We start from the raw sequence: 20,527 nt of genomic DNA, 5'->3' as shown, positions 1-20,527 counted from the left end.
GTTTAAGACTGAACGACAGAATTCCCAGACCTAAACAGCAGAAGTCTGCCGAGGAGTGATTCTAAGGAAAAGATGTCTGTAAGCACCCTGTGTTTCAAAATATGTGCTAGTTGGCCGGTGAGAAGGGCCTGTGACCTCAGATTGCTAAGCCCAGGAAGCAGCTCGCATTCCCATGATGTTGCCTGCAAGAGAGCAAAGGCTGCAGGATCAGAGACCAACTGCCAAAGGATCCTCTCCACTCTCCTACTCCAGTCCCCATGCAGTGTTCTTCCAACTGTTCACCTTCTAGCCTGAACCTGAATTCCCTGTCACCCTCACTTTGGGGCAGAAAAAAGAACTAAAAGACCAGTCTGGTCATTGCTGGAAGGCACAAGCTCTGGTCACTTTTTTCTCCAGCTGGTGCCAAATATCACTGTTATTTTTCTGCACAGAATTATGATACCTGGTATTGGTTTCCCGGTTTACATCCACTTGGAATTGAATCAGACGGTCTTTAAGATTTTGAGCTCGCTCACAGAGATCATAATTTAGGATCATGGCATCAAGGCAGAACATGGCTAAAGGCACGGTAATGTGCATGGATGCAATTTCATTTCTCCGTTTTTTAATGGCATTTATCCTCTGTAGAAAAGAGCACATTTAGTAGCTTGATTTGTCTTTGAGCCTCTACCTACTGCCTCCCAGCCCCACTCCCGCCATCCTTCATCCAGTGTTGAGCACAGTATATACACTAACAAAACGCACTGACTGCTCATTGGATTGTTTGTAGCACATAATCACCAAGGTGTAAAATATCAAGTGGCATCTCCTACCATTACAAAATCCTCAATTTCATGATTTTCTTTCAGGAATGCTGTGATGCTTTGCTCTGCTGTGTTATCCAATAAGTCGTCGTACTTTTTGTATACATTTAAGTACCTTCCATATTGAAGAGTGTAAAATCAAACACACAAATACAGATTACCAAATCAGATGAGTCAGAGTGGCAAATGAAGATATAATAGCATGAAAAAAATTAGCCCAAACCAGGGAAGAAAACTATAATGTGGCAAAAGTTGCATTAAATGGAGAATTCAAAATTTTGGCTTTGAATTCCAATTTTGCCACTTCCTAGCTGTATGAACTTAGACAAAATATTTAACTTTTTCAAAGATCAGTGTCTGCAATTTTAAGTGGAACTAATAATTAATACCTCAGGATTGCTGTAAAGCTTAACTGTAATAAAGTATATATAAAGCAATTAATACTATGCCTGGCATACAGTGAATGCGTAACGAATATTACAGGAGTTCTCCCTGGTCCTCAGGGATAAGTTCCAAGACCCCCAGTGAATGCCTGAAACCGTGTATAGTACCAAACGTTTTATATACTATTTTTTTTTCCTATACATACACAGCTATGATAAAATTTAGTTTATAAATTAGGCACAGTAAAAGATTAATAATAATAAAATAGAACAATTATAACAATATACTGTAATAAAAGTTATGTGAATATGTTTTCTAATAACTAATAAAGTTACAGTTAAACCAACTTACTTGTGGGGGCCAACTTGATTTTTCTGAAATACCTGAAAAGTTTGACTCACAAAATCAGAAACGAGTTTTTCTTCAGCGTTAACAGTTCCAAGGATCAGATTATATCCTTTCAACTCCGGGAACAGGATAGATTCCACCTAAAGAGTAGAAGTCATTTTTGGATATCTCAAGACATCCACAAGACACATGGTGGTACCAAAATGCAAAAGCACCTGTGACAGACTCATCTCCAGGGACACCAGCTGCATTTTTATTATATTTATTTTCACTATATTTCCACTTAATGTTGGAATCACTCTGCTGTTCCTTTTACCTCTTTCCTCTCTATTCTCTCTCCTTTCCTTCCTGTCTGGATTGCTTGCCTTTCGAATCCCTGCTCCTTTCAAACGTCATGTCCTTAGAGAGGATACCCAGGCTCCCAGTGGGCATTGGGTTTCCCTGTTTAAAGCTCACCTTCTGAATCTTTTCTGCTTGGCACACATCACAATTGCAATTAAATGAATGTGCAATGAGCTGTTCTAGGTGTGTCACAGAATATAAATACTCTGAGGGCCTGGGCTGTATGTGACTTCTTCACTGTTGCATCCCCAGGGCCGAGCAAGAGCTGGGCACTTAGCAAGTGCTCAGTAAATACTACACGAGTCAAGGAACTCGTGGTGGTGCCCCCTTCCTCCCCTACCACCCGCTTTTCCTCACTAATGAAAAGCTCCTTGAGACATGGATTCTAATTCTGACCCTGCCACTAACTGACAACGTGACCTTAGGTAAATTACTTCTCTGAACCTCCATTTTCTCATCTTTATAAATGAAAGATATGCTAGATATAAAGGAGAGATATACTAGATTCTCTTCTCAGCTCAGGAAAAAAAGAAAAAGAAACTATGGCTTTGTGAACAAGAGTATCTTTTCTGAGAATTCAGACTCTGACTTCTTAACCACATGTGTATGTCTCTGACAATGTTCTCATTTGCATGACTTGTGTAGGCTGAAAACCTAGCTGGGGACCTGTTGCCTTCCCCTGCTCTTTCTGCTAAGAAAGTTTTTAGTGACTGGTCTAAGAAAAGATCTTAGAGTGCTTTACTGAGTTTTAGGAGTTACATGCCTTTGATGAGAATGCATCAATTTAGAAAGGAGAAAAAGCAAGTGCAAATGATCATTGTCTTCTTTGGTCAATCCAGAGGTTTCTAAACCAGTAGAGGAGCTTTGCTGTGGCCATACTGCAGACAGTGGCTGAAGGCAAGAAGATGGAGGGCTTGGCATTGGTCAGCCACATGGATGAAATGGTTTAGGGAAGCACAATTGGTGCCCCCAGGCCCTGAGATAGGTCACAGGTGGACAGGATAATGGATTGTCTTTTGGGAAGGGTCTTCAATCCAAAGAGAAACACCTCTTGCTGCCCTTTCAACATGGCTTGTCCTCCCACACCCTACAGAGCAGTCTGTGAAACTGAGTCAAGAACAATCATGTCCTTTCTGGGTAATTAATTGTTACTTTCTGCTTATCTCCCTGGCTCTCTGATCCCAGACCCCTTGGTTGCATCATCACCCTTAATGCTCATGTCTGCACATTTCTCCAACTTTGGAATTCCCTGGCACTTTGAGTGAAAGAATTCTCCCATCAGCAGAGAGATCGGCTCTAGCCCTTTCCACAGTAATATATGTATATATATATATATACACGTATATACACATATATATATAATATTATATATATTACATATATTTTTTCCTTGATTATGAAAGTAATGCACTGATACGGCTGCAAATGCTGATTTAAACTCTACTTATTGCCGTTTTGGTATTATAAAACCCTTCCCTTATTTCATTCAGTTTTATTTGATTTCTGCCTCTCATTCACCTCTAATTAGAGCATCCTTGTTTTCCTCGGCTATATTGCTAAGACAATTTCTCATATTTACTTTGCTTTACTTTAGTAACTCTTTCTCACAAATATGCTTTCCTGCTGTACCTTGAATGCTACTTACTCTATTTTCAAAAGCCTCTTGCTAGCTTCCCTCCCCTCAACTTTTAAAATTCATGTTTAACCGTAAATAAGCATGACTTGTAGGGGGCGGAGGTACTACCCATGTGTTGCTGTTCTTATATATTTTTCTTATCAACTGGAGGAAGTATTTTTTTTTTTTTTTAATTTTCACTAACCAGTTCAGAGACGAAACAGTCTGAGGGGCTTGAGGACGGAGCCAGGGCTGTGGGTGCCACCAGATGCAGAACTCAGAGGCTTGTTGTTTTTTCTCACAGTCTGGTAGAGTCACCGGACCTCGCTTTCAAACCTGGTACAAACTGTGACCTGTGACTATGTCTTCCTGGTGTTACAATTCACTAAATTTAGTACCAGTCCTTGCTGGGCTGTTTGCAGTAGCAGCCACATGCACCCTGGACTCTCCCAGCCCAGCTGCTTGCGCACGTTGCTGATCGACAGCAGTGAAAGAGAACTCAAATGGTATGTGCTTTATCTGTCCTCAAGTTCCACACTTACCCCTCTGAGTTACAGAGTCTTCTCTTTCATTTCCTTCCTAGGGTATCGGTTGTAGGGTTGTAGGAGAGCTTCCCACTGTTTCTTCCTCCTTCCGCACACACTCAGTTTTCATGCCAATCAAGCTTGGTTGGGTTCAAAACTCCAAATGCAAAGCTCTCTGGTGAAATCACTGGAGCATTTGATTTCTCATGCTTCCCTACAAACCCCAGCTCTAATCTTGAGCTCTTAGAACCCTCTAAATACAGGATTACAAAGAGAAGAGTGCTCAAAAGCAGCCAAGCATACATAATGTGTAGAGAGAGCAAGGAGAGGAAGAGCAAGAGAGAGACAGAGATGGAGGAGGGTGGGGAAAGAGAGAGTCATGTCATAGGTCCCTTCCCTATACAGGATGGGACACTGGCCCTTTTGCCATACCAACCACCTAGAAGATGGAGCTCAAAAGAGTCACATCCAAGTGGATGATCCTGACTAGTAGTAAACGTTTGCTAATAAGTGTCTGGAATTTGATTAGTAACTCCACCCTGGAAAGGAAACTGGAAAGGTCTTGGGCCAGGAGGAGAAGAGTTATTCTCTCCTCTAGAAACCTACAGTGGCCAAAAACCAAACAAATGCAACTTCAAAATGAAATTTACCCAAATTCTTGTTAAGTTCATGGAAATTGATCCATAATGAATTAAGAACCCAAGTTAATGGATCTGGCTTGGGATACATCTGCTCCTTTGAAGTTGGCATCACAGAGGAAGCTATGTTCTCTCACAAAGTGACTCCTAAGTCCTTGTCAGAAGCACAATTCTGAGCTGCATCGACATTTCTTAATGGTCCAAATCACCTTTCTGGGGTCAAGGGGTTGTACTGAGGATACATTCCCAAAGTGAAACTCCCTTAACTGAATATCACATCAACTGTGTCTTGTACAAACAGCCATTTTAAATATATTCTATTCGGTAAGTGAAGAAAAATACAAATGATTAAGTAAATACTATACCTTGGGGATTCCATTAGAGTTCTTAATAATTTCCAAGAAAGAGTTGTGTATTAATTCCCAGCAGTCATCAAAAGATGGATTAAAGACAATAATGGGGTCATTGACTTCAAGTTTGATCATGATTAGCTGAGGTATAAAGAAATCCATCTCTTGGTAGGGTTCCTCAAAATCATTCCCATCCTTTAGGAGACATAAGGTATGGCAAATGTCACAAAATTGGGCTTCCACAATCAAGGGCGTGAGTCTTCTGCATTCATAGTACTACATGAGCACAAGGAAAGGAAATGAAGGGTCCCACGTACTATTCGTGCTTAAAATATGGGCCGGGTATGGCTTAGCCCACTCTGAGCTCATGCTCTGTCTCTTTCCCAAAGCCTTTACTCAATATTGTTTATTTTGCTTGGTAATTTCTGAACCCTAATTTCTAAATCCTTCCCATCCTTCAAAATGCAGTTCAAAATCCCCTCCTCTGGGAAGCCTCCCTGTTCCATAGCTGGATGTAATCTCCTCCACTTCTGACATTCCATGTCTCTACTTCCTTCATCATATTTTATCTTTTTCTCTTGCAGGAATTTATATGCACATCTTATCTTCTCTACTCCAAACTTGAGGGCAGGATCTATGTCTTATCCATCTCTCTCCACTAAAATACCCAAGACAGACTTCAGTACCTAATAGGTGCCCAGTAAAAATTTGTTGTTTGGATCCAAAAGTATAAATAGTTATTTATATGCCTTAAATGGAGATGCTAATGAGCATACAGTCTATTTCAGACACTCAAAATGTCAACCTTCCTACAACAGGAATATTGACATAGAACTATTTCTAATTCCTTACAAAAGCTAGAAACACAAGATACCCTTCCTAAACTACAGTACCTAATGAAATTGTCATAGGGCAGCTGTAAAGTACTTATTAATCGATTTTAGAGATTTCTAGATCTGTATAAATATGACTGATAAACATTTGTTTAACATCTACTATGTATCAAATATCTATAAATGTCCTCCTTTTTTCAGACATGTGAAGATTTTATATTTCCCTTTGTGTGGAATTTTAGAGTAAGGTTGGTTTCCACATCTAGGTTTCTTCTGCTTAGCAAAATAGATGATTACAATGACTTCTATACATCAGAGTGCTAATATTGCAGTCAAAAGTCAGCAGTACTGGTTTTACAATTTTTGAGCCAAGGGTCAATTGTCAATCTATATTTCATTTGGAAAACTTAATCTTTTATAGCCAGGCAATTTTTAATTTTTATTAATTGTTTAAGGTAAAATGTGTACATTGTATAGAATTCAAAAGAATCTTCCTTGATCTCTTGGCTGTCTAAATTTAGGGGATGCTATCATGCTTTGAAAACTAGGACTTAGTGTTTTTAGTTTTTATTTCAACTTCACTGAAGCAATTTCATGAAGAAAGTTATTAATTAGGTCCACAGAACCTTTGTCTTTAGAGGTGTCCCTTTCAAAGACCAAAGAACAAAAGTCAGTATCTACAATGAATATATGCAACGTCCCCTCAATATCAAATGGAAGGTTGAGAAAAAAACCTTTTTCAATCCCTTCCTTGTAACAGAGAATGAAAAGGTGATCTGTTCTCCCCAAACTGTAAAATGTATGTATTCCATTTTATTTACTTTTTATTTACTTTTTCTTTACATTTTCTTAACAACTTCTCCACTTCTGTAGATTTTTACCAATATAATAGCGAATGATTATCGCAAGAAAGCTTGGCATGTATTTCAAGAAATCATTTCTATAAACTAATAACCTCCTGACGTGTGTGCAAAGCAAGCATTTCACACTGGGGCCTGGCTCACAGCTGAGGACACACCTGACAGAATCCTGGTTTTAACCAGATCCATTCTCCCCAGAAGGGCCGACTGCGGGTCCCTTACGTACCTTGTGTATCATGAAAAAGGAAACAAGGTCCTCCAGGGACTTAATGACCAGCTCTCTGAGCTGGAGTGACATGAATGATGCAACAGAAGCAAAATATTCCTCAATGCTTCTCGAGGAGTCATAGTCGCTCTTGGGAGCAAAATGGACCCACTGCTCCCTCCGTGAGCCAAAAAGCTGGGCACAGGTGGGGATCCACCTGTAAGGACAGGAGGGCATTCATGTAAGAAGCTCTTCCGAGCTCTGAGAAATCCTCTTAGCCACCCACACCGCACTCTGCGAAGAGGCAGGTGGGCTCATTTCCCACTAAATAGCCTTGCAAATAGTTATTTCCATATTCCTGGTCACCTCACCTGCCAGTGCCCTTTTCCCAGGAAGAAAGTAATAAGATTTGAATCAAGAGGCTGTTCTTCCATTGGCAATACCCAAATGGACAAAGGAGGTTGGCGGCATGTCCTGCTGAAGGAGTCTAGAGTTCCTTCATTATAATCAGAGATGAGGGTAAAGGGGCATAAGGAACCAGAATGTTCTGTCCAACTTTTTTCTGGCCTCTAATTCAGACTTTGTAGCAGCAAAGGGAGAATGGGGAGAAAAGAATGGGAGGAGAAACTCCAGTGTGGCTGTGGCTGCTCAGAAGTTGAGAGTAGATATTAGACAACCAAAAGAAGACAGGGATGCTTCATTGCTCCTTTCTTCCCATGTCCCCAGTTTCTAATTCCCAGTGGGATCCACTGGCCTTTTCATCCTATCACAACTGCTCTCTGATTGCTAGAAAAGTATTATTCAGCCATCAGAGAAATAGTACTTACAGTTGTAGTCATGGAAGTAATAATTATGCTATTTACTGAGCAACTACTATGAGCCAACTTTTGTATATACATTTTCTCTGATAATAGAAATCCCATCAGTAGGTATTATTATCTCCATTTTACTAAGGGAGCTTCTCTGGCTCTAGATATAGTCCCATATGCATTTGCAAAGGGAAAAGGAATAGTCTAAGTGTCTGAAAACTCCCTAACCTTGAAACCTTGAGGCTGTTTTTCTGGACCATCTGAATATGTCATTCAAATGCATTATCCTGTAATGCAGCAAGGTCTAAAGGATTCCAGAGGGAGGGAATAGGAGTGGTACCCTCACAAGGAATGGTAATGAGAGAATTTCGAAAAGGGAGACTGGGAGTGAGGGGCAAAGAGCAGCTGGACGTGGAAGGAAGAGGACAGAGAAAGATGTCAGGGGAACCAGTTTTCATGTCAGAGAGTTTTCAGTCTTTACACTGCTGTGACACAGCCCCACCCTGAGGCCAGACACTGACTTGTTGAGAAGAATTTGGTGCGCCTCCATGCAGTGTTTCTGGATCACGTCCCGATATTCATGAGGCAGCAGAGGCAATTTTCCCGCCAGTAATTCTGCTGTTCGAACAAACCTGAGGTCTCTAAACCTGCCAAAGGAGAGGGAGAAACTTCTAAGCTAAAAGATGCTCAATAACAAATCCTGTAGACAGGTGCGAAGGGTGTCTGTTCTCATTATTCAATGAGAGGAACCGTAAGCAGGGAAAAACTAATGACAGTATGTCTGAAAACTCTGGGAGTCTGAGGAAGCTGTGGCTGGTCCAAAAGAACTCTTGCAAAGAGGAGATAAATAAGTAGACTCAAGAGGTGTTTGCTGAGCCTTCTGTATGCCTCACTCTGGATAACCCATCTGGGAGCAGGCCTTTGGCACCAAGTGGGCATCGGGCTTGCTGGAACCTGGGATATCAAACGGATGAATCAGAGTTCTTTGTAACACTGAGGACACGATGGACAGAGCCAGGTAAAGCACCATCGTCATTATCAAGTAGGTTTCACCCAAACCTCAATGTGGCCTCTGGGTGAGCTACTTGGGACAACTTGGAGGTCTGCTTTGGTTTGAGCAAAAAAACCCTATGGATGCACCTCTTTTAGTCCTCTAAGTCCTGCCACTGTGGGGGTGAGGAAAGGCCAGCCAGGGAAAAGAAATGAGAGTGTTCCCCATTACCAGGGGGGTCCTTTTAAAATCCAAGCTGGATCATATCACTCTGCTGGCAGCCCCCCAACCACTTCCCATTTCATAGTGAAAGCCCAGGACACACCAGGCCCCCTGCAGTCTGTGCCTTCTCTCTTGCTCCTCATCTTCCCCATCACCTCGCTGACCCCTCTCCTACCACCCTCCCAACTCACCCTGCTCCAGGCACACTCACTCCATCACTGTTCCTAGAACACCCCAGCACGCTACCGCTTGGGTCCTTTGCACAGGCTGTTCCCACTGCCTGCAGTACTTGTTCCCCTAACTCCCGCCCTATAACCATGTGTCCTGTGACACTCTCATCTTTGCCCGTTTCTCCTAGATCAATGGATGTCCCACTCTCTGCCACTCTCCCTAAGGCCTATTTTAGCTCCCAGGTCCACCATTCTCTTCCTGATGTCTACTCCATTCATTTATAAATCACTCCTTTAAATTATCACTGTCTGTCATTACTTCCCTTAGCTCATGTAAGAAATTGGAATAAGCCTGACTTTTCAGTGACCCTTGGTGTCTTTACTCTCCCACCAGGATTTGTACCTCCTCTTGAGGGGCCCACAGAAAACTTCCCCCTGCCCACTACAACTTCTGAGTAGATAAGCTAATGGTTATATGTGTCTATACAACTGACGAATGGATAAACAAATGTGGTGTAGCCATACAATGGATTATTATTCAGCCATTAAAAGGAATGTGGTACTGATAGATGCTTCAATGTGGATGAAGACTGAAAACATGTTTATGAGAGAAGCCACATACAAATGGCCATATATTGCATGATCCCATTTGTATGAAATGTCCAGAATAGGCATATCCATAGAAACAGGAAGTAGATCAGTGGTTGCCAGGGGCTGAGGGGAAGGGGCATGGGGAGTGACTGCTAACAGCTATCCGATTTATTTCTGGGGTAATACAATATTTTTGAATTAGACAGTGGTAAGAATTGCACAAATTTGTGAATATACCAAAAATTACCACATTATGTGTTTTAAAAGAGAGAATGCTATGGAATGAGTTATATCTCAGTTTTTAAAAAATGAAAGAGAAGAAAAAAGCGACCTCTGCCTCTTCTGGACTCCTGCAATTCCTGTGACCAATTCAGTCATGGGCAACTGAGAGGTCACTGCTGGCAGCACTGTGCTGGCATTGAGTTACACAAAGGAGTAAGACCCAAGCCCCCATATGCCTCAGAGGCTAGAGAAAGGCAAACAAGCATGCAATTATAATTTCGGGTGATGAATGTCCTAATGGAGGTAATGGTAACACTTACTGGGTGCTTACATCAGGCACTGTTTTAAGCACTTTGCATGTATTAAGTTATTTATTCCTCCTATCAACCCTATGAAGCAGGAACTCTCATTATCCCAAATTTAGAGACAAGGAAAGCAAGGCACAGAGAAGTGAAGTAACGTGCCCATGTTACTTATGGAACAGCAGAGCTGGGAGCTGGACCTGAGAAGGCTGCCTCCAAGTCGGTGCTCTTAACCAGGACACTCCAGTGCTCAGAGACAGGCCCCCAGAAGCACAAACGAGGGCCACCTAAGCCTGCGTGGAGAGTTGTCACTTGGAGTTGATGTGCACTTGCAGTCTCGGATTTTTGTTCTTTCATTTTGCCACAAGGGCAGGGGAGCTTCCACTGTGCCCAGCATTAACAGGCTCGCCTTCGTGTGGAAGCAATAAGGGGAGGGGATGGAAAGGGAGGGGAGGCATTTCTTACTCTGCAAACCACAGTTCTTTGAGGCACAGCATCATGGGGTTCACTGTGTGCAGATGCTCCTCATTCCACTTCTTGGCACTCCTGTAGACACTGTGCCAGGGCACGGGGGCCCGGATCACTCTTTGGGGAAATGTGCGGGGGATGCCCTCGATGAAAAGCCTCTTCCGCTCCATTGGGTCCATGAGGATGTAATCAACTGCAATAAAGACGCAAACACCCCGTGATTAACTCTGTCCATGTGCAAGGTCATGAGTAATCCCCTGGGTGTAACTCAGTGGGGGAAGTGCCACTCTGTTGATGTGCGTTTTCTTTCTGAAGATGTTTCATGGGAAGACGGAGTGTGACCTCACAGTTCAGAGCACTTAGACCCAGGGGCTGAGTCCTGTCAGGATATTTAGCATCACGCATGACAATGAACTCTTCTATTTGCTGATTTCTCATTAGTCATTAATTGATTTCCCACATCAAACTAGTTACACAAAGAATCAACACAATGGATGACACCAGATATGTATGAATGGAAATTTAGAGACCAAATGTTTTCCATGCTAAGGAAAGAAAGATTGGTAAAAGCTTCATAGAGGCAGTGATATTTGTGCTGGTTCATAAAGAATGAGTAGGAGTTTGTTAGATAGGAAAAGCAGGGATAGGAAAAGCAGGGAAGAATGTCAGGGACAGGAGGAACGGCATGTGAGGAGGTACAGTGCCCTTTTGCACGATGTGCTCAAAGAGCTGTGAGCTATACCATGGCAGAAATTTCCGGTACAAGTGGTGAAGTTAAAGGTGATAAGACTGGAGAAGGGAGTTGGAGCTGAAATTGAAGGACCTTCCATGATTATTCTTAGGAGCCTGGTTCTATATTACAGTAGACACCACTGGAAAGCTAGTTTGGAAAATAAAAATAACTAGACAACTTGATAAATATAACTGTTGTCCAGATAGACTAGCAAGCTGGGGAACTAATAGGATCACCCCTTATCCCTCTTTGACGTGTATATTTCCCAATGACCCACTGTGTGCACAAGACACTGGACTAAGGATGGAGGGAAGGGAGGATCAATAATACGTCCTTCACCATCTAATAAGGGAGCCAAGACTCATGAGAAATGAAATAACAATGCCAGTATTAAAGAACCATAGAGAAATAAAGGCAAGGGGGAAGTTCCAAAGCAGGCTGAGCTGAAAGCAGAGAAAAGAAGTGCTACAGATGTAGAGGATGGAGTAGAGAGAGAAAAACTACTTGAGAGGAGAGGCAGATGTTAAGCAAGATTTTAACGTTTAAGTAGGCTCTTGCCACTCACAGTGTTGCCCAGGGTCAGTTGCCTCTGCATCACCTGGGAACTTGTTAGAAATGTAAAGTCTAGGCTGCACCCCAGATTCAGATCTAATGAATCCGAATCTGCATTTTAACAAGACCTCCAGGTTATGGGGATGCCCATTAATGCAGTGATGGCAGGGGTGGGAGGCCTTTTGATTAAAGGTTAAATGATGTTTTTGGCATTTTCAGTGGGCTCAGGATGGTGACTGATAAAGTGAGAAGAAAGAAGGTGCCCTCCACATAGAAAACCCCCTGCCCCCTTTATGCCCAGCCTTACCAATGCTTTTCATGAGGCTGCTATAATAGTCCTTCTTCTTTTCCTCCACGAGGGCTGCCAGCAGGGGTTCCAGGGAGGGACTTGTTATCAGCATGTTAGAAATCAGCTTTGAGATCCGAACCATCACTTCGTCCTCCTCGGGGGCAATCATGTTTTTTCGGATTCCATTGGTCAGATAGTAATAGTATCTCTTTCATAAACAAATCATCAGCAAGAAAATGATTGTGATTGGTTAACTGTGTCCACCTGTCCCACCCATCAGCTCCCAAGGGACTCCTTTCACACAGCACCCATCCTCACCCTCCCCTGGCTAAAATCTTGCTTTCTGGGCTTGTCGCTTCACACTCATTGCAACGGGATCACTGACATAATCCCAGTGACTCTAGAGGACTCAACCAAAGCCAAAGAGATTTCAGTGGGGTATAAGGAAGGACTTGTCAAATGCCACACAAATAGGAACAGTGGAATGAGGACATAGGCCAGGGATGGAGCTAGCATATCTGGTGACCTTTAAGAAGAATGACAAGCTCCTAAAATGGAATCAAATAAGTCACCCTCCTAAACGGCAATGATCCCCTACAAAGCACTTTGATCCTGTGGCTTGTAACTGTCAGGGAGGGAAAAATCCCCAGAGTCCGAGGGAGACCTATGATAGTTATTCTAATTCAACCATGGGCTTTTCAGTTTAGAAAGCAACACAAACGAAACAAAAATGGCCAATCTGACCTGGTGATGTCAGGAAGTTTTGCTTATTTAGGATTTGCCTCTAAGCTGCTGGGTGGCTGAGTGGCTCTGGGAATGAATGAGTTGCTTCAGATGGATGAGAAGCTCAAAGTGTGGGGAAAGGGTGTGAAATCAGCTTTGCGTTTCAGTGCCAACTGTCTGGGCAGAAGAAGCTGCTGCTAGTAATTGCAGCTCACCCCTCTCCAACGTTAGTGGAAGCAGCTTATACAGGGCGGTATTGCCAAACTTCCCTGATTTTAAGAACTGCCTGAGTGCTGGGATGGGAGGGTGGAGCTCTTGTTAAAATGCAGATTCCCAGCCCTTCCTCAGGCAGGTAGGGGGTTTTAACAAGCACCCCAGGTGATCCTTAAATGTAGGCAAGTTTGAGAAAATGCTGCATAGCTCTTAAGAGCACAGAGACTTCAGCATCAGCCAGACCTGGTTTAAGTCCTAGTTTTGTCTCTTACTGTGCAAACTTGAGCACATTGCTTAATCATTCTATACACTCCAATTTTCACAACTGGACAAAGGGCATAAGCATAGTACCCAGGTCTTGGATAAGGTCAAGTAGCTAGAGGGTTAAGCATGGGATTTTGACAGTAGTACATACGCAGTCGCTATGAGTTTTTATTATTCATTTTATTATACACTATAAACCCACAAGCTGTTTTGCTCTGAAGTGTTGTTCTTTTAAGACAGGTTAGAAACTCAAATGTCTACCTAGAGCCAGGCAAGTAATGTTCATAAGTGAAAGTGGGCTGGACATAAGAAAATAACAAGGAATGGTGGGGACGGTGACAAACTGGAGAGTGTATTTCTCATTTAAAGGAGGTAGCTACTGCTCAGTGCCAAATATTTTAACTTTTTCAAAAGAAGTTGGAAATGTAGCTTATGTGAGACTTCCCTTGTTTTTAAAACACATCTATAGGCCAAATTCAGCCAATGATAAACAGAGCTGCCAGATGAAATATAGGACCCTTTGGGATGTACTTATACTAAAATTACTCATTGTTTATCTGAAATTCAAATTTAATTATGTGTCCTATTTTTTTGTTTTGCAAAATCTGGCAGCCCTAGCCTATGGGCCACCATTTTTGCAATCTATGTTCTCAGAGGACCCAAAGGCACCAATTTCCATGACTCAGCAGAGCTCATCCATGACTCAGAGAACTCTCTCTCTTGCACACATGCACACACACACACACCCTCATTCGGTAAGTGTGTCATGGAGTTCGAACTTTGGTATTTTTAAAACATTCCCCCAAGGATTCTGCTGTTCTCCTCCTGTTTTGAATCACGGAGATGCCAAGAGTAATAATACTCAGCAAACCGAGGGAAAGGGGGCAACAAGAAGGTACCTCCAGGTCTGCTTCAGATGGTTTGCTTTCTTTCCTTTCTGTTTCCATCTCCTGCTGTAACATCACATCAATCTGCTGTTCTGGACTCATTGGTCTGCTTCCTGGGAGTACGAAAGATGTCTCTATCTCCTTCTTCACATGTGAGGAGGTCGAGGTGTCGCAGACCAGCTTGATCCTGAAAGGTAGACACGGCTCAGCCCTCGGTGCTTGGTTCTGCACGAGGTGCTGTGGTGCCGGCCTACTTTCTCCAACCTGACCAGGGTGGTTCCGTGGTGGAAGCCCCTCTCCTGTGTGTCATCTAACGGCATGTGTGTGTACTTCAAAGATGACCCTAAACACTGATCACCTCACGAGTATGTTAGGATGATTCTGTCCAGTTGTTTTATTTTTGTTTAGAACCTAAAAAAATGTTTTTGGATTAAGGGAATTGGTGGACAAAAACATGAGTCCACTGGGTATCTGGGAATGCCTTGAAGCCAAGAAACAGAGTGTGGCTTTAAGGAAACCACAGTCTCCTGGGGTTCAGCCCACTGTTCTGCGCTCTCTGGTACCCAGTGACACCTTACCCAGAGTAATCCTCTTTGCTTCTGGAAGAGAACTTCATTTTCTTCTTGATGGGCTCTGATGAACTTTTAGTTGCTGGAAGAATGGAGAAGAAAGACCTCAGTGATGGGCAGTGGCCTTGGGCCATTCTCTGCCCATAGGGACACAAATCTTGGAACAGTCGTGGAGCCAAATGAGGGGAGTATACACCCGATGGAGGGATGAGGCAGAAGATGTGGGCTCCAGTCCCACGTGCACCACTAATTATCATGTGACCCTGATGAAATGATTTCATCACTCCGGGCCTCAGCTTCCGCAACTGTAAAGTGGGGATGAACACACTTTCCACTCACCTATACCTTTGACAAGCACTAATAACTGCTGGCTCCATGTGCTCTCCATCATGGTACACTCTATTTTCTAAACCTTGGTTGTATTATTGTTTAATATTTCTCTTATAAATAGACTCAGGCTTTTAAACTTAATGTATTTATTTTTAAAGGAAATTTTATATGACTATCACAAATAGAAAAACAATAAGTATTAATTGTTGTAAATAGAAAAATCAATCTCATTTGCAATAAATAGAAGGTCACTACAATTAAATTCAATAAATGATACAAAACTATGAAACTTTGGCTAGATGCTGTTACTTGCTAAAGTCTCTAGTCTGAAGAAATTAGTAAGTAACAGAGAAATGTTAAAGACATACTGATACTATAAATTGACACTTTGAGGGAATCGGGAGAATTGAAGATTACTAGTTAAGATGTATCTTGTATTCATACTTTGAATTTCTCAATATACTCTAAGCACAATAATAGAAAAAATACTCTTTAAAATTCGAAAAGACATTGCATTGTTCAACAAGATGCTCTTCTATGTGAGCTAGCATGAAGTAAAAGCCATAACCTCAGCTTCTGGGTACAGAAGAAGGTAGAAGTAGTGAGGAGTTTGATACCTGGGGAGTAACAGAATCCCAAAACACATCATGACGTGGGGAACTAAAACCAGGCTCACAGCATCCTGCCAGGACTGAAGCAAGATGGCACCCAGTGATCCCCATCTTCCTGGTATCATGCTTTTGTGTAATTCCCTCCCCTTGAGTTGTGGGCTGGACTTAGTGACTTACTTCTAATGAACAGAATATGGTAAAAGTGATAGGATGTCATTTCCAAGATTAAATTTCAAAACTGACTGTGATTTCTGTCATGCTGGCTCTTTCTCTCTCTCTCTCACTCTCTCCCTCACTCACTCTAAGGGAAGCCAGAAGCCATGTTGTGATCTGCCCTATGGAGAGGCCCACAGGGTGAGGAGCTGATGTCTATGGCCAAAAGCCAGCAAGGACCTGAGGACGTGAGTGAGCTTGGAAGAGGATTCTTTCCTAGCTGCCTTGAGATGACTGTGGCCCTGGCTGATGCCTTGATTGCATGCTTGCAAGAGCCTCTGAACCAGAATCACCCAGTCAAGCCATGCCCAGATTCCTGACCCACAGAAACTGTGAGATAATAAATAGTGGTTGTTTCAAGCCACAAAGTTTTGGGGTGATTTGTTATGCAATAACACAAGTACACAGGACAGTGCCTGATATATGTAAATGGTCCATAAATGTTAGCCATTACAATCATTTCCATTTCACAGATGAGGAGAGTGAGGCTCTATGAAGTTCTCCAAAGTTATTAGTAGCTACAGCAAGAGCGGGAGCCAGGACTAGAACTTAGAAGTAGAATTTTCGCTCCAAAGCCCCATTCTACAAGGGTATGACATACTGCCACAAGTACCTGATGACTGCCCTTGACCGGTCCTATCCCTATGGATATTGATGGTGGCTGGCTGGTAGACCTTCATGAGGTCTTTCATCTTCAGGTCCTGGGCCATCAAGGAGTAGTTGTTGGCAATGGAGTCACTGGGCCCACGGTGGTGCTGCTGCTCTTTGAAGGGTACAGCCAGGGTCCACGAGGTGCGTTGCATCAAGGGCGGATAAAAGCTGTGTGACATGACAGTCTATGAGGGAAGAAAAGCAGAGTGAGGCATGATGAGGAGGCATCTCTCAACGAGCCTGGGCTCTGCTCCCTCTGAGACCCATGAGATTTCCTCATGCTGTCCCTTCTACTTTCTGCACACTCAGTGGAAATACTTTCCGAAAAGACACCAATTGTACTTCTCTGACCACTGCAAGCATGACTTCTGATGTCAGGGATAATAGCTTGCCTTCAACAACAACTTTGTGAGGCAGGTAATTTATATCTCTTGCCTTTATTCCTTATGGATATGGCTATAAGGTAGGTATAATCACCCTCATTTTATAATGGAAAATGCAGAGGTTCAGAGAGTTTAGATAACACAGCAGGTAAGTGGGAAGGCCAGATTCTAACTCACCTTTGTGCAATGGCATAGTTCTGCCTCCCACACTGCTGCAGCCACTTCTGGTGGCAAAAGTGACCAAAGCCCACTCGTTAAGTCTGACTTGTCACCCACTAGTACCTGCCAAATACCTAGAGAGGCAGGGTGTGTTCTTCACCTTGTCACCCTCAACAGAGGAGCTGGCAGTCACGTGTGCATACCTGATAGAGTTCAGACGGTTCCTCATTAGCAGAAGCAGGCAGAGGGGGCAGCTCTGGCCGCCTCTGGGAGCAGCTCATGTGATGTATCGAGTCACTTTTGGTGATCTGAGGGAAATGGAAATAAAGCCACCCTTCAGGAATTAGGAAGGCTTTCTAAGCCTCTGAGTTGGTAAGGACTAAAGAGGTTCCCAGGAAAGGTGTTAGGCACAGCGTTCTGCCCACAAAACACCCTCCTCACTCCCATATATTATGTTTCACTTTTTTAAAAAACTTAACAGATAAAATTGTATGTATTTTTATAATGTATAACATGATGTTTTGAAGTATATATACACATTGTGGAATGACTAAATCTAGCTAATTAACATATGCATTACCTCACATGGTTATTATTTTTATGGTGAGAATACTTTATGTTTTTCAAGAATACAATATATTGTTAACTGTAGTCACCATGCTGTACAATTGATCTCTTGAACTTATTCCTCGTAACTGAAATTTTGCATCCTGTGACCAACATCTCTCCAATGAAACCCCGTTTCACTTTTTAATCATCAATCTGTCTCTCCTCTGGTGTCTCCTCCTTAGCTTCCTTTCCATGAGTAAATATGTATATTTTTCTCCCTGGGGAGAGCCCAAATTCTGAGGGCATCCCCAGTACCCTACCCTTGGGTGTGATTAAACGGGGTGACTTTAAAAAACTGACTCTTGCATTTTCATATATGCAAAGTTCCAAAGAGGAATTTGCTCAGGCAGTGGCATTGCATTTTCTGTGTATTTAACTCACACATACGCAACTCTGTGTGCTTCCTATGGAAAGGAAAAATATTATTTACTCTGTGGGTGTTTGAGTCCACCATTCCATTCGGTGAGTTGTATACTTGGGAGTGAGCCTCAGGTAGGTGTGAACTTGTGGCTCCCATGGTCACTCTCAGGTCCCAAGTGCCTTTCCACCTCTCCCGAACACAGTCGAATGTGATTGCATTGTTGAACGATATCGCAGGTGTTTTTGTCCTAAGACTCGGCCCCTATGTGCAAGACAACTACTTCATCTGGGGCTGTGATGGAGAAGTTGCAATGTGTTCCAACAATGGAAGAAAAACTGCTGGCCTGGACTTATTGAGAGGTATTGCTGTACAGCACCTTCAAGATGGTTTGAGGGATTTTCTACGGCCATTTTGGCTCTCTGTGATTTTCACCTTAGGCAATGACTTTGGACTTAACTCCTGTGTAAGATGGAACATTATCATATTGATTCGGTTTATTTGGGCCCATAAATTATGTCATGTAAGATAATTGGTGGGGAGTGGGACTCGGGGAAGGGAACATGACTCAGCTATTAGCTCCCTCCCCTCCCTGCCCCCACACACCCCAACCCCTCACTGCTGACTCAAATTAACCCCTATTGTCTACCCTGGAGCACTTTCCTCATTATACAACAAGAACAATAACATCTACTATTATTCCAAATTATTATGTGCCAGGTGCTGTACAACCTTATGAGATTTTTTCATACACATAATCTAGCTGAAGAAAGTAAGGCTCAGAGAGGATAGGTAACACACTCCAGCCACATAGTAGGCTGACTTGTCTTCTAAGTCAGTGGCTTTTAAATACACATCACTCTACATCCCAACACACTGGAAATGGCAAGTACCACTTACGTGGCAAATTACTTTAAAAAGGTTGTAAACCTTAAAATTCAACAAAAACATGTAGACTCATAAACAAAGATGCATACTGAGCCTGGGATCTTTTAAAACATAGAATGGGTTCACTGATACAATAATGGCCTAATTCAGTGGTTCTCAAGAATTGTGGCAGATCAGAGTCACTAATGGAAGTTTATTAAAAGTAGAAATGATCGAGCCCTACCTCAAACATGATTCATTTGAGAACCACTGACCCTGTTGTTTTCATCTTACAGAACTTGCTATGCTCCTTTAAATGACTGTGTCTGATTTTCTGCTCTTGACTTCAATTTCACGGACCCAAGAATCGACCAATCAACCCTAAATGCCTCCTCTTTCGCAACTGAAATTAATACCAGATCTGCACTGAGTTGGGGAACAAAATGGAAAAAATCCCAGCATCAACCTGAAAGCAATCTAGTCATCCAAAGCAGGTACTATTACCACCCAAAGAAGATTTTGACAACAGTACTTTAAGGGGTTTGAAGTCATTCACAATTTCTTTCAGAACCCCAGACATAAGACATACCGATTGATAAGTTAGAGCTGTCTGTATTTCGTCTTTGCAAGCAAGAAGGTTTTGTGGTCAGTGGAAATCTTTCCTTTGGCCTAGTTTTTAAATCTGTTTCAAATAAAAATCTTCATTAAAAGAGCAACAAGCAAACACTACACAATTCGGACATCTTGAGTAAATTACAATAAGAATGGAAATGAGTAGTTATAACCAAAAAAACCCTGACCTTCTGCAGTCAAGAAAGATGTTAACATTATTCATGTCTTGGCTTTCATGCTTCTGCTGATTTCAGCCCTGACACCAAATGGGGATTTATTCAGCCCACCAAAAGAAGTGGAATATAGCTCTATGTACATAACTGGCTCTACTTCAATTTTAGTCCATGTTGTACAGTGTGGCTGGTCCCAGCCCTGGTTGCAGTGCAAAGCATGTGACACAGATCTGACCAATCAGAATACTCCACCCTCCTAGATGCAGTGATTGGTTCAGGGATAAGCATGTGACCCAAGCTGGGTTAATCAGAGGATTTCCTGACACCTTCACTACAGCTACTGAGAAAGAGGAACTCTCTTTTCATTAGGGTCACTACTATGAGGATGTTTATGACTAAAGCCATCTTTGCCTTGTGTAGGGGAAAGTCTGCCTTAGAATAAAGCCAACACAGAAGAAAGCAGAGCCACCAGAAGAAGGAGAAAGACTCTCAATGGCTTCAGCTGGATCCCTGTAACCAACGTGGATTTCCTGGTTACTTGAGCCCATAGATTGTTTTGGATTTGAGCCAGATAGAATTATATTTATGTCACTCCATACAGAGCAATGGTCACCCAAGGGATGGAGACAGAGGCAGCTGAGTCAATAACAGATT

At 42.5% G+C, this 20,527-nt stretch overlaps 1 protein-coding gene across 1 annotated transcript in view; it reads right to left on the bottom strand.

The window, feature by feature from the left end:
• Window positions 1-20,527, bottom strand: part of DNAH3 (dynein, axonemal, heavy chain 3) — a 135,781-nt gene that overhangs the window by 114,098 nt on the left and 1,156 nt on the right. Inside the window, exons 2-14 of the mRNA XM_012644945.1 lie at window positions 17,458-17,562; window positions 16,675-16,897; window positions 14,917-14,989; window positions 14,351-14,525; window positions 12,270-12,459; window positions 10,675-10,870; window positions 8,233-8,358; window positions 6,924-7,119; window positions 5,020-5,199; window positions 3,901-4,011; window positions 1,539-1,651; window positions 813-918; window positions 443-621 (exon numbers count right to left, since the gene is read on the bottom strand). Of these exons, the coding sequence (XP_012500399.1) occupies window positions 443-621; window positions 813-918; window positions 1,539-1,651; window positions 3,901-4,011; window positions 5,020-5,199; window positions 6,924-7,119; window positions 8,233-8,358; window positions 10,675-10,870; window positions 12,270-12,459; window positions 14,351-14,525; window positions 14,917-14,989; window positions 16,675-16,897; window positions 17,458-17,562 (1,973 nt within the window). The remainder of the gene's footprint in view (window positions 1-442; window positions 622-812; window positions 919-1,538; window positions 1,652-3,900; window positions 4,012-5,019; window positions 5,200-6,923; window positions 7,120-8,232; window positions 8,359-10,674; window positions 10,871-12,269; window positions 12,460-14,350; window positions 14,526-14,916; window positions 14,990-16,674; window positions 16,898-17,457; window positions 17,563-20,527) is intronic.

Source organism: Propithecus coquereli, unplaced genomic scaffold (assembly GCF_000956105.1).
Source record: "Propithecus coquereli isolate 6110/MARCELLA unplaced genomic scaffold, Pcoq_1.0 Scaffold223, whole genome shotgun sequence".
Taxonomy (NCBI): Eukaryota; Metazoa; Chordata; class Mammalia; order Primates; family Indriidae; genus Propithecus; species Propithecus coquereli.
Note: the sequence above shows the minus strand (reverse complement) of the source record. Positions and strands in the feature narration are given on the sequence as shown.